Source organism: Tribolium madens, unplaced genomic scaffold, assembly GCF_015345945.1.
Source record: "Tribolium madens isolate multiple individuals breed KSU strain unplaced genomic scaffold, Tmad_KSU_1.1 Scaffold_1;HRSCAF=32;Tcas5.2_LG8, whole genome shotgun sequence".
In the NCBI taxonomy this organism is placed as follows: domain Eukaryota; kingdom Metazoa; phylum Arthropoda; class Insecta; order Coleoptera; family Tenebrionidae; genus Tribolium; species Tribolium madens.
Window position 1 is genome coordinate 11,441,668 of NW_025400984.1, and position 22,233 is coordinate 11,463,900.

Consider the following 22,233-nt stretch of genomic DNA (forward strand, 5'->3'; position numbering starts at 1 on the left):
GCAAAAAATGTTTTTCCTTTGCAATTTTCGCGTAAAATCAAATATAAAAAAATTCCTTTTGTAAACTTAATCCTGAGACATACTGTATAAAAATTTCAAAGTTATGAGAACTTAAATATTGCACTTCGACTATTTATTTCTGTTGAAAAAATAATTTTCCAAGTTTAACTTTTTTGTACCTTTACTAAATAATTATGAAAAAACATATACAAGATCATCAGTAACATTATACAGACTTAAAAAAAACGTCAAATGTGAAAAAATAAATGTTTTTTAACATTTTTCCAGGTTCTTGAAATTTTTCTCTGGGGCGCGATTTCTGTCAGATTGCTGTGGACAATACAAATCTGTTCAATTACTAGGCAACGTAATAAACTAGTTTTCACTGTTACTTAGCAACTATCCAAATAAATCAAATTTGTTCAGTAACTAAGCAACGGAAGAGACAAATAAATTTTTGTTACCTAGCAACTATCCAGAGAGTTGTCCCACAGCAACTTGATTTTCTTTATTTACCTCTCAGACAGCTCGAGAAATCGTTTGCCGGCACGAATCCGTCCTTGCAGACGCATTTTCCCTCTTTTCCACATTCGGAATAACTCAAATTACACTTTTCCGAGTTGTCACAGTCCTGTCCTATAATATTGAGTTTTTCGCACACGTAGAATTCTTTTCCGCAATAGCAGAAATGATTGAGACACGTTGCGTTTTTGAGATATGAGCAATTGTTGTTATCGCGACACGAAATCAACCCTAAAAATCGATTTGTTTCGACACCGTTTGTGTTTTATCTAAACGACGAAACGCTTGACACTTTAACGATGCCAAAGGTCTCGTAAATTATTGTTGTTGGATGATAAATACTTACAGACCAAATTAGATTTTGATATTTCAATTATTGAAAGCAATAGAACGATGATGACACAAACGAGTTTCATTTCGAACATGAATGAGTGTTATGATAACGATTTACGGATTTATAGCCAATTCATATCTGTTTCCTGAGGAAATATCGGGGGAAAAACCGCATTTTTCCCAACATTTGTGCACAATTTTTTAGTGTCATGCAAATACGTCCTTACGACTCATTTGTCTAATTGACCGCAAACTTCCGATCAATTATCATAATTCATTGCCAAATTAAGATAACCGAAAGTTCACTCACATATCATTCATACAGTTTTGGATAAGTTTAAATTGGTAGCGAGAAGTTCAACAACCAAGAGTTTATTTTATTTGGAGTGCAATTACGAAACTATTTGAGCATTTATTCGCGCTGAAAATAAATCCTTGTAACAAGATCCGATGAATTTTTGCAACGAAACAATGAACATTTTCATTTTACCGATTTATATGCAAAGCGGGTGCGAGTCGCTTGAAGAGAGGATATTTTTAAATCAGAAATTCGCTTGATTATTTAATATTTCTTGTTAATGTTGGTAATAAAACCGGATTTGTTTATAAACAGTGAAAGGCGGCGCCAAAGTGCGTGATTAATGGAGAAAAATCATGGAATTAAATTTGTGCTTCTGGGGTCCTAAATCATTCAATCAAATTGAGACAATTTGTCTAAATTAAAAAATGGGTTATGGATGTCAACTCGATTTAATTTACAACTCGACACTTGTGATTCCCCCAAAACGGATATTTCGTGTCCAAAACAAATCACCTGAGGACCATTAAGAATACAAATGTTTTTCGAAACTTATCCATATGTATCGCATCTGTCCGCATGTCGAGAGAATAGTTTCATGTCTCCTTTATCAATGAATGGATGAATTCAGATTTGAACAGTCGCTCTTTATCACCGTGCTAGCGAGAACGCCAGTTGACTATTTTCAGCTAATTCTATTAAAAAAAGTGCTTGTGGTATTTTTATATTGTTTTAAAGTGACGAAAAACAGGAATTCGAGGTGAGCACTTTGATTTATTTTTTTTGTTTTACGAAAAAAAAAAACGAAAATTAAACAACACGATTGATAAATAAATAAATAATCACTTCCTCAAGACAAAGTAACAAATTGTTCACTGATATCTTTTTTATTTCAGATAAATCACACAAACAAGTCAATTATGATTTACGCAACTCTAATTATAATTCTCCCCATAATTCTAACAGTTTCAGGTATTCACCCCAATGAAAAATCGACAAAAAAACATTTTTTTTTCAGGCTCTGCCCTTCATGGCCCTTGCGAAACCAACGAAAATTGCGGCACTTTGGACACATTTTGTCAAAATGGAACTTGCGTGTGTCGTGACAATTTCCGTGTGTTTGACGATCATTGCGTCCAAAGTAAGACCTTGATTAAAATATTACTCCAAGTGTTTGAACAGCCGTAAAACATATGTGGGTGGGTGGGCTCGAAAAAATACAATTTGTCTTTTATACATAAAAATCGGTAGTAATTCTAATGTATGACAAAACACAAGTGTTTATTTTAATTAGGAAGCAGCAGTTAAAAGCAATTAAGACGATACGACGTGTTGTAAATTATCTGTTAATGGCGGAGCGTCACCAAGAATTTATTTACAAGTCAATTCGCAGACAGCTGACACCTAATTGATTAATTGAATTAAAAACGACCAAATTGAATTACCCGCCAATCGTTGCTATGGTTATTCAACAAATTACCATGGTTACTTGTTCGTTACCAAGGAAACGCAAAACCTCGGCCTTTTTAATTTTTTTTCTCGTTCAAATTACCATAGTTACGAGTTGGTTGCCAAGGAGACAGACGCAAAATCGCGGCAAATTTAAATTATTTTTTTTCTCGTTCAAGTTGCCACTCCTGCGATTCCGTGTGCTCACAAAACAGTTTGCAAGACCTCTCTAGGTCCTAAAGGAATTTGCGTGGATAAACACTGCGCTTGCAGGTCATTCCATCATTTTTTTAATAAACAATGCGTCAAAAGTAAAGGTTTGTTGTTGTTTTTTTTGTTTTGTAAATGTGTTAAATGAGTGATTTTCGCAGGTTTGGATGAGGAATGTGACAGTGATCACCAGTGTTATTGTGGAGAGGACTGTAACGATAAAATTGGTTGTGTAAATAGGATTTGTACGTGTAAAACTGGCTTTAAAATTAAAGGTCGAAGGTGTATTCCAGATCCGAATTTTGTACATGAGAAATCGACAGCTTCGACTAAAATTGTGCTAATTTATGTTAAATTGTTGTCCGTTTTGTATTTTTTAAATATATAATAGATTTTAGCGAGTTTTTGTTTTACCTTGAACTTTTCATTTTGCAATGTTGGCAATTATTTTTTCAGTGCTACCAGTAATTCTAATCTCTATAGTTTGTCCTTGATGTAATTATTTTTATCTATGACATTCATTTCAGTTAATCTTTCAATCTATTATGTCTTTTAATCCCATCATTCAATTTCAAAAACACAAATAATCCCACTTTAAACAAAACTAGATCCCTTCCATTTTTTTTATTATAACGTCCCTTACCTTCTAACTCATTACTTGTGTTATCACTCGTTAAAATGTTAAAACTTTTATCACTTCTGGCTGTTTTGCCATATTTAGGTCACTCATTACCAGGTAAAAAAAAATATTTTTTTTCAAATTATAAACATTTTTTTAGCAACAACTAAAGATGAGATACCGGGTCGCACTGCCCTTGATAATTTTCCACTAATTGATGGGTAAAAAAACACTTGTTTAAAATTCCCCTCACATTATTTTTCCAGCCACAATGACCTGCCTTACAATTTATACTCGAAACTGAAAAACCAAATTGCGAATTTTTCATTCGATTCAGATTTGAGTAAAGACCCAGTTTTCGGTTTCGACGCGTGTAAATCGTGTTTCACGGACTTAGAAAGAGCAAAAACGGGAAAATTAGGAGGACAGGTACTAAAATTTTCAATTTTTGACTCAAATAATAAAAAAAAAAAATAGTTTTGGGTGGCTTATGTGGACTGTAACCCCAGCAATTACAGCACTATTGTGTCACGAAGTTTCGAACAAGTGGATGTTATTCGAAGACTAATAAACCATTTCAGCGATCACATGCAATTCGTTACAACGGCAGATGGTAAATTTATCGAAAAAAAAATTAATTAATTTCACCTAATTTAGGAATTTTGGACGCTTTTAAAAATAAAAAAATCGCAAGTCTTATCGGCCTCGAAGGTGGACATTCAATTGACAATAAAATGGCCCTTTTGCGCCAATTCTACGACGCTGGTGTCCGTTATATGACGTTAACACACACTTGCAATCTTCCATGGTACTTAAAATTTTCAATTTAATTTAATTTAATTGGAATTAATTAGGGCCGATGCGTCCCCAGTCGACGATACCAACAATTCACCGCAAGCAGATTTAACGAAATTTGGTGAGAAAATCGTTTTAGAAATGAATCGACTCGGAATGTTGGTAGACCTGTCACATGTGTCCCATAATGTCATGAGTCGGGCAATTGACGTATCAAAAGCCCCTGTCATTTTCTCACATTCCTCTGCATTTTCCATTCATAATCACCATAGAAACGTACGAGATGACGTTTTAGAGAAAGTTGTAAGTAATAGTTGGTAACACTGGATCACATGATCAGTTTTTCCCCTTTAGAAAACCAATCAAGGAGTCGTTATGGTGAATTTTTATAGCGCTTTTGTCGGGAAAGACAACGTGACGATCGATGATGTCATAAGTATGATAAAATTTGGGGTTTTTGTCATACAATTGTGATTTTTTTAGATCATATCAATCATATTGTCGATATGGCAGGAATCGATTGTGTGGGGATTGGGTCGGACTATGACGGGGTTAGTAGTGTTCCCGTGGGATTAGAGGATGTTTCCAAATATCCCGATTTGTTTGATAAACTTAAAGAAAAAAATCCCCAAAGATGGACTATACCAAATTTGGAAAAGTTGGCCGGAAAAAATCTGTATAGGGTTTTTAAGCGTGTGGAAGAGGTGTGTTGGTTGCACTGTTTTGGCCAATTTTTGATGTTTTTATAGGTTAAAATTGAATTGGCGTCAGTAACACCTGATGAAAGTCTAATTCCTGATGAAGATTTAGAAGAAAATGCTTCGATTGAAATTTTACCGTCATTTATTTCCATTGTAGTATCCGCCATTCTGCTCAAATTGTAATCGAAATAAAGAGTTTTCGCATTTGACTAATTCTTAATTTCAAAAAAAATTACTAATTTTTAAATTTGGCGCCATTTTTCTCCGAGCCACGTAACAAATCTGTGAAATCTGTCATTTTTACGTCAAATATGTCACAACACGTAAACACAAATAATGGCTTAAAACGGTTATTTATCCCGAAATTTGGTTTTCAGAGCGATTTAATGTGAATCCGTGTGTGTAAAAATGCGAAAACGGCATTTTTGGTTATCATTTTTTCTCTTATTGAGTGTCACCCTTGGCGAGGAATTTGAGACAAAACGCGAGGTTTGTTGGTGAATTTTATCAACTTTAATGATAAGAGATTGTAGAAAATCGCCACCACTGAATTGGCACACGAAACCGACGAGCGACTCCTAGTTTTCGCGACTTTAAGCGGCGATTTGGTGGGCGTTGAGTCCCAAACCGGTCGAATCCGATGGAAAATCAAAGACAAACCCATCGTTCAAGTCCCGGTCGACACCACAAACGCCATCATCCCCATTTTTCTACCAGATCCACGAGACGGTTCTTTGTATTTATTGGGGAATAACCGAGAACCGTTAAAAAAACTCCCATTTACCATCCCACAATTGGTGGCATCGTCGCCATGTCGCAGCTCCGATGGTATCTTCTACACGGGGAAAAAGAAAGACACGTGGTTCAAACTCGACCCAATCACCGGTCGAAAAGAACAAGTTTTGGGATGGGACCCCAGTCCCACGTGTCCCATCGAATCAAAAAAATTCGTTTTTATCGGACGCACCAAATACGACATTATGATGGTTGACAGTAATAATAAGTTGCGTAAATGGAACGTCACTTTTTACGATTATACAGCACAAACAATGTCCAAGGAAGAAATGAACAATTACGGTACTGTTTTACTTTCCATGATAATAAATAATTAATTATCACAATCACAGATTTGGTGCATTTTGCGTCGAGTTCAACCGGTCGGTTGGTAACAATGGACCGTCGACGTGGTAACCTCCTATGGGATAGCGATCTGGGAAGTCCCGTCGTGGCTGCATACGTACTTGATTCAGATGGGTTATTAGTGGCCCCATTTACGAGTCTTGCCAATCACACTTTGAATTATTTAACGACGGAATTGTTGAGTCACGTGGGACCCCAACCCCAACGAATGAAACTATAGTAAGTCAAATGTGGAAAAATTCAAATCAAGTAAATTAATCAAATTTTTAGCCCCACTTTGTATGTGGGTGACCACAGGTACGGTCTTTATGCCATTCCGTCGCTCGTCGATCAAAATGTGGTCACTATAACCGCCTCAGATGGGGGACCTTTGCTACTAGGGGGGCCCCATGCGCCTGATTTACCCAAACCCTACCCCGAGTACCCCATCCCGGGATACAACTACCGGCTACCTTCAAGTAATTCGTTACAGTTTTACCAACTTTGTCACTAAATCACAGTTTTAGATATGTATGAAGGGGACCCGATTACGTTTCAAAGCATCCCGAATTTTGTTATTTATGTTGGTCATTATAACGTCCCGAAATACACCGAAACGAAATTCTTATTGGGTGGGAGTAACCCTAAATTTCACCTTCTGACCGATGAAAGTGACTCAAATGAGGCACCGCCCCCAAAATCAATTGGAATTCAAACCGAAGAGAATGAAAAAAAAGCCCAAACCAACCGTTTCAAAACTTACTACAAATCGCTGAAATTGTGGGTAAATCAGCAGGAAAATAAAGGTTTGAAGTTGGTTTTGATCATTTTGGTGGGTTGCGTCATTGCTATGTTTTGGTACTTGCAAGTGCAAGTCCGTGAGTTCCAAAACATGTCCCAGAATGGTTCACGTTCAAGTCAGCAAAACTCCTTTGGTAAAAACTCCTCAATCACCGCATATTCGGAGGAGTTGCCCGATGGGTTGGTTCGTGTGGGTAAAATAACCTTCCATCCGGACCAACTCTTGGGTAAAGGTTGTGAAGGTACTTTTGTGTATCGAGGGGAATTTGATAGTAGACAAGTGGCGGTGAAACGCCTACTTCCCGAATGTTTTACATTCGCCGATCGGGAAGTTGCCCTATTGAGGGAAAGTGATGCTCATCCCAATGTCATAAGGTACTATTGCATGGAACAAGATAGATTGTTTAGGTACATTGCCCTCGAGTTGTGCCAAGCGACTTTAATGGAATACGTGCAAGGGAAATGCGACAGGACGATGATTAAACCATTGGATATCCTCAGACAGGCCACTTCGGGTCTCAGACACTTGCATTCACTCGATATTGGTACGTAAAAAAACGAAAAATTTGAATTTCGCGCGGCAAGATGGAGGATGAGGCAGCGGTGCCAACATAAATCACACTTGCATTTTTTTTCTCATAACGTAATTAAAATTATTAAATTGTTTCTTACCATTGTATCCAAAAATTCGTGCAAAAGACACAAACGATAAGTTCTTTATTTTCACACAGTCACATTAAATGTTCACTAAAGTTTCACAAAAACAATGATTAAGCGAATTTTGGTGTTTTTGTTTGTTAATTTTGCGATTTTGCACATTTTTTCGACACAAAATTGAAACTAACATAACCCCGCTTAATTTTCTTTCGACTAGTTTGTGTCAGTGTTGCCATGTCAAAACATAAAATTCACCAGTTCCGAGTTGAAAAATTTACAAGATTTTCACCAGGATTACGATTTGTATGGCTATATCTCGCGAAAAAACGTAGTTTTCAGTTTAAACTTTTGAAAAAAGCAAATATGATATGCATTTTGGATTAATTTTGTGATTTTTCGGATTGTTTTCAACAAAATTTTGCGAAATAATGCAAGAGAAATGCAAAAATAATATAATTCTAGACTTAATTTCTTGATTTTTTAGTTTGTTTTAGCGAAATCTAGTAAAAAAATTGAGATTTCAATACAAAAACGCGCTTAAAAGCATTTTCAGCTAAATTTTGTGGTTTCTCAGCTTATTTTTGTCTTAATTTTGCTCAAAAACCAGTTAAATCGAGTAAAATAAACAAAATAAATATCAATATCAATCATTTGTGATTTTTTGGACAAGATTTTGCAAAATAATAAACCTCTGCTTCAAAAACGAAGAAAGTTGTGTGAATCAAGCTAAAAATGATATCAATTTCGATTTAATTTTGTAATTTTTTACTCTGTTTCAACGTAATATTTCGAACTTTTTGTGTTTTTATCTCTTAAAGACATACTTAAGCACTCGAAAAAGGCCGTTATTTTGTTGAATTTGTGGCTTGTTTTTAACAAAATTTTGCAAAATAATTGTGTTTCTAGCGGAAAAAGCATTCGAAAAAGACATAAATAAGTTGTCATTTTCGACTCTGTTTAGTAATATCTTGTAAAAAAAACAATTAGAACTATTTTTAACCAATTTTTTCTTCGAGAAAATTTGAGGAAAGAGTTAAAAATATCATAACTTAATTTTTTATAACAATTTAGTAATTTATGAGTCAACTCTCACGAAAAAACTGTTTTCAAATTAAAAAACCTACTTGAACTTTAGAAAAAGGAAAAAATTATATCATTCTCGGCCTAATTCTGTTTTTTGGCTTGTTTTTAACCAATTTTGCGAAATAACTGTGTTTCTAACTGAAAAAGTATTCGAAAAAGACAAAAATAGATTGTCATTTTCAATGCTGTTTAGTAAAATCTTCTAAAAAAGCAAACAAAAACCAATTTGATGTTTTTTTTTCGAATTTTTAAAAAAGTTTGACTTTTGAAGTTTCTGGTTGAAAACGTAGAAAAATGCTTGGAAAACAGTTTTTTTTATTTCCAAAAATCACCAGATTTTTACAAAGTTTTCACCAGATTCGATAACATGAAAATCACCAAATCTGGTGAAATTTCACCACACCTGCCAACACTGTACAGCGTTGCCAGATTTCCACATTTACTTTACATCAAGTTTTTCCTCAAATTTTTGGTAACTCAAGCTCCAGAATCTCTACTAATGTTTTTTTCTAAAATTATTTCAGTCCATCGTGATATTAAGCCCCACAATGTGCTGCTTTCCGTCCCCAATAGTCACGGCGAAGTCAAAGCAATGATCTCAGATTTCGGTTTGTGTAAAAAACTCCAAGTGGGAAGAGTTTCGTTTTCGCGACGGTCCGGAGTGACCGGAACCGACGGTTGGATAGCACCGGAAATGCTCAACGGAAACGAACGAACGGTAAGTTAGAAAAAAAAAAACATCCCTAGACCTAAAAAAAAAACATTCCAGACTTGTGCCGTGGACTTGTTTTCACTCGGTTGCCTTTTTTACTACGTTCTATCGAACGGTTTGCACCCATTCGGGGACAATTTACGACGACAAGCCAACATCTTGAGTGGTGATTATAATTTGGACGATCTTCAAGGCGAAGAATGGCAAATTAATCTCCAGAAACCGTTATTAGCGGCGATGATTTCGTCCAAACCGAACGAAAGGCCTTCTTGTGGTGCTATTTTGAAACATCCCATGTTTTGGGATAGCGGAAAAATTTTAGCTTTTTTCCAAGTAAGAAAAACATTTTTTTCACTTACCTACTTTAATTAATTTTTTTAGGATGTCAGCGATAGGGTCGAAAAAGCCGAAATTGATGACTCAGTTTTACAAAATTTAGAAAAAATGAACTTTACGATTGTTAGAACTGACTGGAGGATGCACATCCATGAAGAAGTCGCCACAGATTTGCGAAAATATCGCTCATATAGAGGAGAATCAGTGCGGGACCTTCTACGAGCACTTAGAAACAAAGTAAGCTATGACGTTTCCATGGTTACAATTATGAAACTCAAATCAGTGTCGAAATGCCCCCAATGACTAGATCATTTTCAGAAACACCACTTTCGGGAGTTGACTAAAGAAGCTCAAACTCTTTTAGGGGAAATCCCTGATTCTTTTACGAACTACTGGACGAAGAGATTTCCGCTTTTATTAGTGCATTCGTGGTTGGCCATGCAATGCGTTTCGGACGAAACAGCCTTTCAGCATTACTACCACGAGACTTACAAATATTCCTATCAGAATTTCTTGCAACAGATTCAGAATTATATCGTCGAAAAGTCCGATTTTTGTGTTGGGATAAAAAATCGACTTTTCGATACAAATTCACGGAAAAATGTGGGACTTTACCGGAATTTAGCACCGGAAGAAGTCGTAGATGTGAACGAAGTGAATGTTACGATAACTGATCGTAGATTTAAGAAAAGTGAAGTACGGATTAGGAGCAAGAAAAGGGCATCGAAACGGGACGAACCCCTAGTCTGGGCCATAAGACAAGATAAATAAGTACAAGTTTGGTAATTTTAAGGAATCACTGTGATAATTGTAGCACTTTGTTTTTAAGGACCAATTAATGTTAATCGTTGCCAAATATATTTTCTATATGGAGTTATTATTGTTTTTATTAGAAACTTTTTTTCTGTGGTAAATCCACAATAGAGACGCTCTTTTTCGTACCAACTGAGGGTACAGTAGCAAGCGTCGGTATTTTTTTAACTGTCAAACTACTAACACTTTCTAAAATTTTCAATATTCGACTTTCTTCACGTTTTCTATCCGCCACATAACGTTCCATATTTTTGCGTACCGCTACGGTTTGTTTACTTTTCTCCAAATATCGATCTTTTGTCTTTTCAATATTGTCCTTCAAAATATTAATTTCCTTGATTGAGCTTTCCATATCGCGCAGTAATTTCGGATTCGTCAGCAAACCAAATTCGAGTCGCATTCTTTTTATCTCATCTCGAAATTTATCTCTCTCACGTTTCAAATACCCCAACTGTTCACGCGCCTGAAAAACATCACTGAAACTTGTGTTGTAAACAAACACTTTTACATCATTAAGTTCCGTATCGGTCACTTGAAGTTCCTCCTTTAATTTCTCAATATCCAAATTTACAACTTGCGATTTCTCACGATTGTGTGCCAAAACCTGAATCGTATCCTTACAATCCAAACGCAATTTCGTCAATTCGGATTCCTTTTCTTCCAAAGTGTCGTACAATTTACGATTGTCCATTTTCAACTGGACGTAATCCATGATACCGTAACCCGGACCCAAATGATCCAAATTCTCATAAGCTAGCGTTTTTTCGTTGAATCGATTACGCAAATTGATGTAAGTCATTCGCAGTTTTATCAAAAGGTTTGCTTGGCTCTTCTGTCGTTTCACAAAACGCTCCGCCATCTAGTCACAAGGGATTTAGTAACCGTTGCTAGGCAACAAAGTACTAACATAGTTAATTGCTAGGCAACAAGGTGCGCTACCATGGCAACGAACGAAATTGCTTAGTAACTGCTGTTACTGTAAAGTAGCCAGTGTTGCCAGATCTGGTGATTTTCATGATTTGGTGAAAAAAATATTCTAATATCTGGTGATTTTTTGGAAATGAAAAAAAACTGCTTTTCGAGCATTTTCCACGTTTTCAACCCGAAAATGGTTTATCTCGTCAAATTCTTTCAAAAAAGTCAAAAAAAATGGTCAAAAATAGTTCTGTTTGTTTTTTACAAGATTTTACCAAACAGAATCGAAAATGACAATCTATTTTTGTCTTTTTCGAATACTTTTTCAGCCAGAAACACAGTTATTTCGTAAAATTTCGTTAAAAAGCATCCAAAAATTCAACAAATTAGACCAAAAAACGTCGTTTTTTGTCCATTTTCAAGTGTTTAAGGGCGTTTTTGAAATAAAAACAAAGAAAATTCTAAAAATTTCGTTCAAGCAGGCAAAAAAAATTAAGAAATTAAATGGAAATTGATTTCATCGTTTTTTGAAACAGAAGTTCATTTATTTTGCAAAATCTTGTCCAAACACGCTTAAAAATATCAAAAACAATTAATATTGATGTTATTTTGTTTGGTTCACTCGATTTAATTGGTTTTTGAGCAAAATAAGATAAAAACAAGCCGATTTTTTTTAAGCACGTTTTTGTACCACAATCTTTGGTTTTTTTGCGAGATTTCGCTAAAACTAACTGAAAAATTAAAATATTAAGTCGAAAATTACATTAATTTGCATTTCTTGAGGATTTTAGTACGTTTTTTAGCTAGAAACCCAATTATTTCGTAGAATTGATAAAAAAACAAGCCAAAAAACATAGAATTAGGACGAAAATGATATAATTTTTTCCTTTTTCGAAGGTTCAAGCAGATTTTTAAGCTGAAAACTGTTTTTTTTTGTGAGAGTTTGCCACAACATGTCAAAAGTCACTAAATTGTTATAAAAAAAGATTATATTATCATATTTTTATTTAACTTAATCATTTCCTCAAATTTTCTCGTAGAAAAAACCATCAAAAAACACCAAATTGGTTAAAAATAATTCTATTTGTTTTTTACGAGATATTACTAAACAGAGTCAAAAATAACAACTTATTTATGTCTTCTTCGAATGCTTTTTTCGCTAGAAATACAATTATTTTGCAAAATTTTGTTAAAAACAAGCCACAAATTCAACAAAATAACGGCGTTTTGGCCTTTTTCGAGCGTTTAAGCATGCTTTTTAGAGATAAAAACACAAAAAGTTCGAAACATTACGTTGAAACAAGGTAAAAAAATTACAAAACTAAATCGAAATTCATCATTTTTTGGCTTGCTTCGCCCGACTTACTTCGTTTTTGAACCAGAGGTTCATTTATTTTGCAAAATCTTGTCCAAACACGTCTAAAAATCACAAAAATGATTGATATTCATGTTTATTATTCGATTTAACTCGTTTTTGAGCAAAATTGAGACAAAAATAAGCTGAGAAACCACAAAATTTGGCCGAAAATGCTTTTAAGCGCGTTTTTGTACTAAAATCTCAAGTTTTTCACTAGAGTTCGCTAAGAGAAACTAAAAAATGAAGAAATTAAGTCTAGAATTATATTATTTTCGCATTTCTCGAGTATTTTAGCACGTTTTTCAGCAATTATTTCGCAGAATTTTGTTGAAAACAAGCCGTAAAATCATAGAATTAAGCCGAAATGCATGTCATTTTTCAACTCGAAACTGGTGAATTTAATGATTTTGATCTGGCAACACTGAACCTTCACCTTGTCGACGTTTGTGCGTCCGGTTCGTTCAAATGTGAGTGTTTTAGCAAATTCCTGTTCCATGTTGATCAAATTCTGGAATAGTGTTTCTAAATCGGCTATTTTAGCGTCACGTTTCGCTGTTAAAACTTTGATTTCTTCATAATTGTATGCTTTTTCACGTTCGCTCAAATCGCACAAATTTTCCAAACTTTCCAAGTCTTTCTGGTATTTTATCATGACTTCGTCCACTTTCGTTGTTAATTCTCTCAAAACGTAAAACATCTAATTTGGTGATTAGAGGGGAAAAAAAAATCAAACGTACTTTACGTCTCATGTAATATTTGGCTAGTCTTGATTGCAAATAGTTGTTTTTGAGTTTCTCTTTATATTTTCTCGTTTCGAATATTTTGTACATTTCGATGTACAGTTTTCTATCAATGTAAATGTCTTCATGGTATTCGTCTTCATCTCTTAGTGTCTCAAAATCTTCGGCTATTGTGGGCATATCTAGCGAGTATTCGCGTTTCGTAAACTCCTCTAAATCATAAAATTGGAAAAAAAAAACTTGATAATTGATAAAAGCACCTGAAACGAAATGAATACTGGACGAAAGTGTTGAGCTTCGCATTCTTCTGATAAAATCCTCCGGGATGGCATAACTAATATCGTCGATTTCCGGAGGAAGGGGGGAGACTTCCCCCGTTTCCGGTTCGGATATTTGTTCCGATTTGCTGCTTCGTGAGGGCGTCGACACTCCGGCTGAAAAATTCGCTCAAAAACTGGTACTCAAAGACAAACACCGACTTTTCCTCGAGGATGCCCCGCTTTTGATCGAACCCAATGTAAACACGTCTTTCGACATTGTCGATTCTTTACTCGCATTTTTCTGCAATAGCGACAAAATCGAGCCTAAACTGACACTCTTGAGTGATAAATCTGCAAAAGTTTGGTGGTGTTTACAGAAGGAGCAAAAATCAACTTGTTACGTTCATCTGTCTCGTCTTTTTTTTTCTCTTCAGAGGTGATTTCCGGGAGAGATACTTTAACTCGGCGTTCTGAAGAGTGGCGTTCGTGGGGGTTTTCGGGCGGCTCGGAGACATCTTCACGGTCGGGTAATTTTGGTGGCGAGTCGAAATTTTCCGACATTGGAATAACTCTACACTAAAGAAGTAAATCTAAGATAAAACTACTTAAACTAGAGCCAAATTTGACATAATTATCACCTATTCTGACCTACTAGATGCCTAATCGTAGTTCAAAAAGTAAAAATTTTCAAAATTGTGAAATTTTAAGTGCGTTTTTCTACAAAACTATAAGACTAAAAACGTCAGAATTTGATTTTAATTCGGGGTTATAGTTCCGGGTTGATTTTTTGGTCAGAATCGGATGATTCTAGCCTTAACTTTGTTATTCAATATCCCAAAAACTACGCATCGTAGAGTATTTAAACTTGTTGTGTCGTGTTTAGCACGTAATTTTACGTCTAGAAAACCATATTTCAACCATATTTAAAGTACTCAAAACTAAAAAAATTCGTAATTTTTTAAACTTGACCCAATAACGTTTTATGCACTTTTCTGCTTACAGAATAGTAATTACTAATTATGATGCGATTCTATGCCCAAAAAGGTCCAATTTTTAAATTACAAAAATATAACCAAACAATTTTTTTAATTCGTCCAAAGACTTTCACGAATCATAATTTAAAAAAAAATCAAGTTTAATTGTGTAGGGTATGCAACCAGTTATACACCATTTGCAAATTTGTATAAAAAATAATAACACAATTGTTTTTGCGAACAAAGGACGTAGAAAGCCCCAATTTTGTGTCCTTTTGTGACCAAACACATTTCAAAGTGGTCATAAAAACTTGAAAAAATATTTGTCTTATTTATTCAAGTGACCACAAAGGTGTTAAAATTGATTTATGAATTAAAAAAAAAACACAAAAACCTCAAGAATTGTATACTTTATTTTGACAAAAAAGAAGAAAAAACGTTCACATAATAATAACATAATCGCTTCAGTGTGTCTTTAAACCACAGCCCCCTTCGGTCAATAAGACAATTCCAAGTCGGGTCAGAAACACATTTTTGACAAAATGATGTCTTGGACAAACTCAAAAAGCAATTAACCAAGAAAATGTCGCCATTTGTCCATTTATTGAAATCGGGGATTCCCCAATTAATCACCTGCTAGATGCGAGACTTAAAAATTATAAGGATATCGGATTAGAGGGGCCAACAAAAATAATAACATAATAGTTCACAAATAATATGTAGGTGATAGACAAAATAAAAAATTAAAATATTGCAAAAATTATTTAAAAATTATAAGCACCATGTCAGACAATGGGTTAATTTTAACGTAAAAAAAATAAATTTAAGTTTTATTTATGTAATTTACACATTTTCCCATAAAAATAGAAGTCAAATTGCTTTAATGTCAAAAACTATTAGATTTTTGACAAAAATCAAGTGGCTGTAGCTGTTTTTGACAACCATAACCTACCCTGTCCTTGCCTATAATAAATGAGTAAGTAAACGAAGAGGCAAGTGAGTTCTTACCATAATTTTTTTAATTATTTATTTTTAAGAGCAAATTAATTATTATTAAAAAGCACCATGATTTGGCAGAAATAAATAATCTTGACCACACATTATTTAGCATGTTTTTGACAATGACATTGAAACATGTCATGAACAATGACACAGTTTTGTTCCTTTACGAAAACGAAAACAAATATTTAACAATATTGTCAAAAAGTGTCAAAAACACTCATTGACAACGTATATTTTTAACCTTGACCTTCACCACTCTACAAAATCGCAATTTCGCCAAGATTCCACGTTGTGAAATCGAAATTTTGGCCCCCTTATCTCAAAATGTCATTTTTTTCCTATCACAACGTCTGAAAATAGCCCCACCATGTGTAATAACACAACACTCAATCCGTTTATTAATCGCAATGACAAAACAAAATAAATGTATGTCGAAACGCCAGTTGTTGACCATTTCGAGTTGCAACTGCAGCACTTTTTCGCAAAGAAAATCGCATTACTCGTTTAAAAATCGACTATTTTCCTCACGTTATCTCGTAATCTCGCGACTTTCGATAATACCACCGTTCGATTTTAAAAGTCTTCGACCTGAATGGCATTTCATTCCAGTCGCTGGTGCATCTAGTCGACTGCTCGCGTGTGTGTGTGTGTGTCTGAGTGCAACCAACACAAAGAAAACACCAAAAGCCACATTTCTACCACAGAAAAGGTAATTTTCCACGATAAATCATAAACGGAAAAACATTAATCACGCAAAAATGACACGAATACCGTTAGGTTTTGAGGTTAGGTCAAGCTGGAATGCGACTCTAACTGGAAAAAGAAAGCTATTATTAGCAACATATGCCACGAAATTGCACCCAATCGTCACTTTTCGCCATTTTGTTTTTGTTTTTTTACTTTATAACTATAGCAACGAGATTTGTTTATGTTTGGAAAAATCCATGGTAACTAAGCCAACTCGATTTGTCTGTAATAATGAGCGTTTCAAGTTCAAGATGATGACCTTTTTATTTCCTCAAATTTCAGATGTTGCGAGTTGAAAGTAACACGAAACTTGAGGGATTCACCGAGTTTGAGGAAGACATCTTGTTCGACGAAGATGATCCCGATTTTCAAGCCGTTCCTCTGATGCTAGGTGAGTCCAAAATGAACACAAAAATTTACTCGTTTGTACCAAAGGGATATTCGTAAAAAAGCGCATTTTTCTCCAAACTGTACTTATCTAAACGTTTTAGTAATTTTTTCGCGTCGGTGGCACAATGTTTCTCATACTCGTTATGAACGGGTAAATTCCCCACGACGCCGAAATAGTGTTTGGCCCTGTAGTACTGCCCCAATTTCAGACACGTCTTTCCCAACAAGTACGTATTTTGTAGATAAAATCGGGGATGTAAGTCTTCAGCTCTTGATAAATACTTGTTGGCTTCCTCGAAACTTGATCTCGGTGCTTCCCCGTATAACAATTTCGCAATGATGCGTTGAAACCACGTGATATTGCTCATTTCGTAACACCACCGACCTGGAATTTTTGAATTTGGCGCCACGGTGTGGGTGCGACGTTGCCGGTTTTTTTACCTAAGAGATACTGGGCTGTGACGTCGTCCGGGTCCAATTCGCAGGTTCTAATGAGGTGGTTTTTGACAATTTCCGAGTTTTTCACTCGATGTTCAAGACCTTTCATTCCGTTTTTGCGGTCGATGATGATAGCGGCCCATTTGTGGATTTTGGGGGAGTTTTCCGCTGTTGTGAGACTACTTTGTATGATTTCGTACGCTTCATCGATCATTTCCCTGCGGATTTCTTCGGTGATTTCGTGTTCGTGGGAGAGTTTGAAGAGGGCACGACCGATTCGCCATTGCACTTCGATGTTGTTGCAAAATTTCAAACGGTTTAATAATTCGTAAACTTGCAAGTATTTGCCTTGGTCGAAGAGGATGTCGGCTTCGGCGATGATCTCGTCGACTGATTTACCAGTCCAGTATTTCGTGACTTTGTCTTCGACATTTGGGGCCGAACCGAAATTCGTTATGGCCTTCAGAAATGTCAAAAATTGTAGTTTTATCACTCGATCGCCGAGATTTCGCAAATTGTCGTGGTGGAAAGAGAAGAGTTTTATTACGTTCACGAGACGTACAGTTAATTTTGACATTTCTCATATTTGTCAATGTTTTTTGTTGTCATAACAATTCAAAACGAACTCTGTGACCCATTTTTTTCCAGTTGGCAACAATGCCTAACTTTTGCAGTGCTACCAACGTCATTTTACACTCCACAAACTCACTTTCACACTGATATTTTTGTTTTATTTCCTCGTTTTTGCGAAAATTGATTTTTTTTTTAAATTAGTGGTGGTAAAACAGGAAACTGACGAATTTCATTTTTGCCTTTTAAAATGCTCTAGACAGCGTTGAAATTAGGATTCGTTTTTGTAAATTATTTCATGCGTATTTTTTTTTATTGAAAGTGGGACTTGAGTTTATTCACAAAAAAACATAATTTGTACTTACTCATCAGTTGAAAATCCATTTCGCAGCCACAAAACTAATCACTGGAGCCACAACACCGAAACTTTTGTTAATTTTTTACACAAATAATTATGAAAATAACCAATTTTTCGACTTTGCAACTCGACGCCATATTGTTAATCTGCCGCCAGTTGTTTTAGGAGTGCCAATCTGATTAAAATTAAATTAAAAAACACCACGAAAATTACTAATTGTTGATTGGTTGACCCGGCTTGGAAAAAAATTGTTTGATTTCTGGAATTTTTCAAAACCAAAACACCGAAACTTTTCTCAAATTTTTCCACAATTTTAAAATCAACCAATTTTTGCTTTAAAAAGCATTTTCGACTTTTGGAACTCGACGCCATCTTATTAGTCTGCCGCCACTTGTTTTAAGGGTGCCAATCTGACAATTAAAAACACGAAAATCACTAATTGTTGATTCAGAGCCGGCTTGGATGTCCATAGTTTTTTTTTTTGTCAAGTCACTCACTAAGCGCTGCCAACTGAGTATCGAAAATCGCGTCCTACTTGAGTGATTGTTTCCCGAGAAAATTCTTATCATTTTCACTTTTCAGGCGCCACTGTTACTCATTTATCTTATCATCTCTCTCATCCTCCATAATTTTGTCGAATTTCCAAAATATTTATTTAAAAACCCCCTTCTGTTTTAGTTATTTCTGTCGCAATTTCCTTGTTGAAAGTTTTTGCCTCCGTCGCGACGCATCGTTTTCACTTGTTTTAGACGCATGAGTCGTGACGTCACCGTTAAAGGTCACCGAATTCAGTCGTTTTCCGACATTGTTCCGAGTCAGTCGCAAGGCAAAAAGCAGTGTTTTTAAACGTAAGTGAGTTTCATTTCTTGCGAAAAACTTTCTCAATAAGTGGGACGCAAGAAAATTGTGTTTTTGGTAAAGTGACGTCCGTTGGCGTCATGAAAACCAGCTATTGTTCTTTTCTACGTAAATAGCAACGCGATTTCAATTAATTTGAATCGTTTGGAATCGATTATTTATTTATAGACTTTGCGATTGCATAGATAATTGTTTTTTTTTTACAACTTTCACACTGAATTTCTAGAAATAATTTCCATAGTGTTTGGCAGGATTAAAGATTAAAGTGATTCACGAGATATACTCGTGATTAATCGTCATTGTGGATAATAATAGGGGTTTAACTGGAATATTGTTGTGCACTTATCTAGTCTATTTATTCTGCAAAAATTCGATTTAGTCATCAACATGGCATAGTTTACAAGCGATGGTGCTCGATATAGTCACGTGATTTGACAACTAACCTCAAACATTAAAAATCGAATGTCAATTACAATTAAATTGGAAACTGGAAAATGACACGCCACTGGACGTTTCATTGTTGCCATGACATTTTTTATTTATAGAGTTTTTGTTACCATAGTTACACACATACGTTGGTTTATTTCCATAGCAACCGTTCCTGAGGCGGCTCGTCTAGGGCGGAAAACGGGACAAATTGTCAATTTGTGGAAAAATCCCAAGTCTCGTTTTCATTATTAAATGTAAATGAGATTAAGCAGTAATTTGAGACATGAGATAAGGTCGTGATTAACCGCAATCGTGAAACGTGATGCAAGAATTCCTGCGATTTTTGCCATCCAAAAGTCATTTTTTGCGTTTGAGGAATGTTGAGTGCGTCGCGACGGCACCGACGCCGGGTCGATAAACCTGCTCTATTTCGTGTTCAATGACCTAAATAGCGATAAATGCAATATTTTATTACCCCACCGTTTCAATCTCGTGATAATTGCGCATTTTGCGTAATAAACTTTGAACCACTAATAAAAAAGTTCGATTTTTCCAGTTCGCAAAAAGATGTCTTTGGCGAGCGTCCATCCTGCTGGACTTCATTCCAATCATAGGTAATTTTTCAGTTTTTCCCCGATTTTTGTAATAATTTTGTTCAGTTCTTTGACGCACAGTTTGGACGATCTGCGCGAGGGCCCCCAAGTGCTGACAATCGAGGAATTGCGTCTCCAGATGACCACCTGTTTCACTTGTGGCGTGTCGTGGAGTGACAGTCATGTGTCACTCGATTGCTCCGAATGCGGGGGCTACGCCCTCGAACGGCCGTGTCCCGAGTGCGAAGGGGGCTGCGGGGCTGTCTGGAAGAGGGATCTCAGCATGTCGCACGCGAGCAGTAAAGCCCGTTGGCAGGGAAAGTGCGAGAAAAACAAGAAAGAGACTAACTCATGACGCCATTTTACCATTTAATGGCCTTTTTCTAATATAATTAAACAGGGTGGACTGATTTATTTATTGGGGAAATTCGATTTGAAAGTCACCCCAAGTTTAGTTATATATTTTTTTTCGACTGAATCTTGGCGCAAAATTTCAAACATCACCTAGAATTCAGCGGTTTAGGTGTGGTTTTGCTTGTTTTATATTAAAACTAAATTTATAAAGTTTAGGCAAATTGTACTTGTATGGAACGTTGATATTATAGATTTTATTCAAATAAATTACATTTCTTTTCCAATGACTGATGTAATAATTGTAAGGTCTTAAATTAATTAAATAAACTTGCCTAGTATTACACGCACATTTTTTCTCCTACCTCCCTCCACTTAACTTATTTTTTTTAATTATTTTTGGCCTTAATTTTGAAAAAAATCAGTAATTTTTGGTTGGCACTCCTGAAATCACTAAACCTGAACAAAACTTCTATAAAATAGATCAATTTTTCTAGTTTTTACATAGTTAAATCGTACTTAAAGTGTTCAATATCACCAACTTAAGCATATTAGTTTAAATGTTGTTTTTTGTGCAAAAAAAGTCATCCAAAATGTACATAACCATCGGTTGGCACTCCTGAAATATCTAACCAGATTAATTGTGAGGTTAGTTTTCCGATTTGTTTAAAATGTGATGGAAGGACCATCGGGCGCTCCACCGCGAAAACCGAAGCCCCACACCGATCACATTTTGCGTAAGAGACAGTCCCAGAAACCCCAATTGGGCAAGACGGTGATTTACGTCAACACGAAGACTCCAATCAAGGTAATTCCAATTTGCGAAATTCTTTATTTCGCGTCTTGTTTCAGGCGTTTCTTGAGCGTTGTTCGAAGTTAATCAGCGAGGGGGAGAAGGAAATCACAATTTATTGTCTGGGGGCTGCCATTCAAAGGGGCACCTTGTTGGCGTTGAAACTGTGTGAGGAGCATGTGGGGTTTCAGATTCACACAAACACTTTCACGACGGAATTAATCGGTGATTTAATTAATCGGGGGGAGAAAATAGTAAATTATTTATTTTAGATGATTTGGAGCCGGCCACTGATGATGCGGATTACGCCCTCCAACGGAGATTTAATTCAGCTCTGAAAATAACAGTTTCTAAACCGGATTTGCTATAATGTTTTTCACATTGGCTGAAATCGTGCGGTGGTTGGGACTCACAGTTTTCGAAATTTGGATCAACTTAATCTCGTTTTTAATTTTTACGATTATTTTAGCCGTGAAATATGACCCTAATGTCGATATTTATAGTAATAACTGGTGGATGATTTTTTTACCATTGTTTGTAGGTGACGCACTTAATACATATTTTTGCGTAATCATTTTTATAAGAATGTTATCGGAAATGACTCTGAGAACGTCACTCTTACGTGTCAGTTGGTCAGGGACTTTTCTATTAATGACTTTCTTGTTCAAGTTTTTGTTATGTAAAAAATTGTTAGGGCAGATTAGTCTTGATTATTCGGAGGTTTTCGCCCCGCTTTATATTCTCCTACAATTAATCGCGGTGCGAGCGTGCCAACAAAGCTAAGAACAAAATAAAACTTATTTATTTTATTTTTGTTTCTCTTTCCTAAGTTCAAACGTCTCAATTGCGCGATAGTGACTTTTGTTATTTTTTGTTTTCCACCAAATGTTGGTAATAAATTGTCAAACACCCAAAACGAAAATTTCTCAAACTTGGGAGTGAAAAAGGTTTCCCGACGCAGTTTTGTTCATTATTTTCACTAGTTTACATTTATCTTTTATTTATGGGAG

The 22,233-nt window shown here is 35.5% G+C and overlaps 8 protein-coding genes across 9 annotated transcripts in view; 5 read left to right on the top strand and 3 right to left on the bottom strand.

Moving 5' to 3' along the window:
• The window catches only part of LOC123016270, a 1,692-nt gene extending 522 nt beyond the window's left edge, over window positions 1-1,170 (bottom strand). Inside the window, exons 1-2 of the mRNA XM_044416561.1 lie at window positions 869-1,170; window positions 517-753 (exon numbers count right to left, since the gene is read on the bottom strand). Coding sequence (XP_044272496.1) covers window positions 517-753; window positions 869-947 — 316 coding nt within the window. The 5' untranslated portion in view covers window positions 948-1,170. The remainder of the gene's footprint in view (window positions 1-516; window positions 754-868) is intronic.
• Window positions 1,171-1,460: 290 nt separating this feature from the next.
• LOC123003550 (tenascin-like) lies at window positions 1,461-3,209 on the top strand. The gene is made up of 5 exons (XM_044396365.1): window positions 1,461-1,913; window positions 2,050-2,125; window positions 2,172-2,294; window positions 2,782-2,919; window positions 2,974-3,209. The coding sequence occupies exons 2-5, from the start codon at window positions 2,074-2,076 to the stop codon at window positions 3,198-3,200; spliced, it is 540 nt and encodes a 179-aa protein (XP_044252300.1). The 5' UTR covers window positions 1,461-1,913; window positions 2,050-2,073; the 3' UTR covers window positions 3,201-3,209.
• Window positions 3,210-3,357: 148 nt separating this feature from the next.
• Window positions 3,358-5,136, top strand: LOC123003549 (dipeptidase 1-like). The gene is made up of 9 exons (XM_044396364.1): window positions 3,358-3,548; window positions 3,592-3,652; window positions 3,698-3,860; window positions 3,909-4,044; window positions 4,089-4,239; window positions 4,286-4,529; window positions 4,581-4,662; window positions 4,710-4,930; window positions 4,976-5,136. Exons 1-9 carry the CDS (start codon window positions 3,491-3,493, stop codon window positions 5,108-5,110), a joined length of 1,251 nt encoding a protein of 416 aa, XP_044252299.1. The 5' UTR covers window positions 3,358-3,490; the 3' UTR covers window positions 5,111-5,136.
• An 81-nt stretch (window positions 5,137-5,217) lies between these two features.
• On the top strand, window positions 5,218-10,508 carry LOC123003546 (serine/threonine-protein kinase/endoribonuclease IRE1-like). Its single transcript, XM_044396362.1, has 9 exons — window positions 5,218-5,416; window positions 5,461-6,004; window positions 6,055-6,286; window positions 6,338-6,525; window positions 6,574-7,392; window positions 9,112-9,305; window positions 9,357-9,632; window positions 9,681-9,872; window positions 9,954-10,508. Exons 1-9 carry the CDS (start codon window positions 5,336-5,338, stop codon window positions 10,404-10,406), a joined length of 2,979 nt encoding a protein of 992 aa, XP_044252297.1. The 5' UTR covers window positions 5,218-5,335; the 3' UTR covers window positions 10,407-10,508.
• Window positions 10,405-14,347, bottom strand: LOC123003547. The gene is made up of 7 exons (XM_044396363.1): window positions 14,122-14,347; window positions 13,940-14,071; window positions 13,721-13,894; window positions 13,458-13,672; window positions 13,154-13,417; window positions 10,957-11,307; window positions 10,405-10,911 (listed from the first exon to the last, which is right to left on the bottom strand). Exons 1-7 carry the CDS (start codon window positions 14,279-14,281, stop codon window positions 10,525-10,527), a joined length of 1,683 nt encoding a protein of 560 aa, XP_044252298.1. The 5' UTR covers window positions 14,282-14,347; the 3' UTR covers window positions 10,405-10,524.
• Window positions 14,348-15,088: 741 nt separating this feature from the next.
• On the bottom strand, window positions 15,089-17,866 carry LOC123003753 (regulator of microtubule dynamics protein 1-like). Its single transcript, XM_044396733.1, has 2 exons — window positions 17,275-17,866; window positions 15,089-17,218 (listed from the first exon to the last, which is right to left on the bottom strand). Exons 1-2 carry the CDS (start codon window positions 17,846-17,848, stop codon window positions 16,860-16,862), a joined length of 933 nt encoding a protein of 310 aa, XP_044252668.1. The 5' UTR covers window positions 17,849-17,866; the 3' UTR covers window positions 15,089-16,859.
• LOC123003754 (protein pinocchio) lies at window positions 16,124-20,774 on the top strand. The gene is made up of 4 exons (XM_044396734.1): window positions 16,124-16,405; window positions 16,726-16,834; window positions 20,043-20,100; window positions 20,146-20,774. Exons 2-4 carry the CDS (start codon window positions 16,726-16,728, stop codon window positions 20,432-20,434), a joined length of 456 nt encoding a protein of 151 aa, XP_044252669.1. The 5' UTR covers window positions 16,124-16,405; the 3' UTR covers window positions 20,435-20,774.
• Window positions 20,775-20,878: 104 nt separating this feature from the next.
• On the top strand, window positions 20,879-22,032 carry LOC123003755 (transmembrane protein 203-like). Of its 2 annotated transcripts, XM_044396736.1 has the most exons (3): window positions 20,879-21,238; window positions 21,283-21,448; window positions 21,496-21,744. In XM_044396736.1, exons 1-3 carry the CDS (start codon window positions 21,107-21,109, stop codon window positions 21,591-21,593), a joined length of 396 nt encoding a protein of 131 aa, XP_044252671.1. In that variant the 5' UTR covers window positions 20,879-21,106; the 3' UTR covers window positions 21,594-21,744. The 2 variants fall into 2 exon arrangements, with proteins under 2 accessions (XP_044252671.1, XP_044252670.1); XM_044396735.1 differs by lacking the exon at window positions 20,879-21,238 and having other exon boundaries at window positions 21,311-21,448; window positions 21,496-22,032.
• Window positions 22,033-22,233: the final 201 nt, after the last annotated feature.

What these genes read in the sequence shown, in the direction of transcription:
- LOC123003547 (XM_044396363.1), bottom strand. Translation starts at nt 14,281, where the DNA reads ATGTCGGAAAATTTCGACTCGCCACCAAAATTACCCGACCGTGAAGAT. An exon ending in AAAAGACGAGACAGATGAAC is followed by an intron (nt 14,072 to 14,121) that starts GTAACAAGTTGA and finishes AAACTTTTGCAG; the next exon opens with ATTTATCACTCAAGAGTGTC. An exon ending in CGGGGCATCCTCGAGGAAAA is followed by an intron (nt 13,895 to 13,939) that starts GTCGGTGTTTGT and finishes CGAATTTTTCAG; the next exon opens with CCGGAGTGTCGACGCCCTCA.
- LOC123003755 (XM_044396735.1), top strand. Translation starts at nt 21,593, where the DNA reads ATGTTTTTCACATTGGCTGAAATCGTGCGGTGGTTGGGACTCACAGTT.
- LOC123003550 (XM_044396365.1), top strand. Translation starts at nt 2,074, where the DNA reads ATGATTTACGCAACTCTAATTATAATTCTCCCCATAATTCTAACAGTT. An exon ending in TGACGATCATTGCGTCCAAA is followed by an intron (nt 2,295 to 2,781) that starts GTAAGACCTTGA and finishes TTCTCGTTCAAG; the next exon opens with TTGCCACTCCTGCGATTCCG. An exon ending in ACAATGCGTCAAAAGTAAAG is followed by an intron (nt 2,920 to 2,973) that starts GTTTGTTGTTGT and finishes TGATTTTCGCAG; the next exon opens with GTTTGGATGAGGAATGTGAC.
- LOC123003753 (XM_044396733.1), bottom strand. Translation starts at nt 17,848, where the DNA reads ATGTCAAAATTAACTGTACGTCTCGTGAACGTAATAAAACTCTTCTCT. An exon ending in CACAGCCCAGTATCTCTTAG is followed by an intron (nt 17,219 to 17,274) that starts GTAAAAAAACCG and finishes CAAAAATTCCAG; the next exon opens with GTCGGTGGTGTTACGAAATG.
- LOC123003546 (XM_044396362.1), top strand. Translation starts at nt 5,336, where the DNA reads ATGCGAAAACGGCATTTTTGGTTATCATTTTTTCTCTTATTGAGTGTC. An exon ending in GGAAGAAATGAACAATTACG is followed by an intron (nt 6,005 to 6,054) that starts GTACTGTTTTAC and finishes TCACAATCACAG; the next exon opens with ATTTGGTGCATTTTGCGTCG. An exon ending in CTTGCATTCACTCGATATTG is followed by an intron (nt 7,393 to 9,111) that starts GTACGTAAAAAA and finishes AAATTATTTCAG; the next exon opens with TCCATCGTGATATTAAGCCC.
- LOC123003754 (XM_044396734.1), top strand. Translation starts at nt 16,726, where the DNA reads ATGTTGCGAGTTGAAAGTAACACGAAACTTGAGGGATTCACCGAGTTT. An exon ending in AGCCGTTCCTCTGATGCTAG is followed by an intron (nt 16,835 to 20,042) that starts GTGAGTCCAAAA and finishes CGATTTTTCCAG; the next exon opens with TTCGCAAAAAGATGTCTTTG. An exon ending in GGACTTCATTCCAATCATAG is followed by an intron (nt 20,101 to 20,145) that starts GTAATTTTTCAG and finishes AATTTTGTTCAG; the next exon opens with TTCTTTGACGCACAGTTTGG.
- LOC123003549 (XM_044396364.1), top strand. Translation starts at nt 3,491, where the DNA reads ATGTTAAAACTTTTATCACTTCTGGCTGTTTTGCCATATTTAGGTCAC. An exon ending in TTTAGGTCACTCATTACCAG is followed by an intron (nt 3,549 to 3,591) that starts GTAAAAAAAAAT and finishes ACATTTTTTTAG; the next exon opens with CAACAACTAAAGATGAGATA. An exon ending in AATTTTCCACTAATTGATGG is followed by an intron (nt 3,653 to 3,697) that starts GTAAAAAAACAC and finishes TTATTTTTCCAG; the next exon opens with CCACAATGACCTGCCTTACA.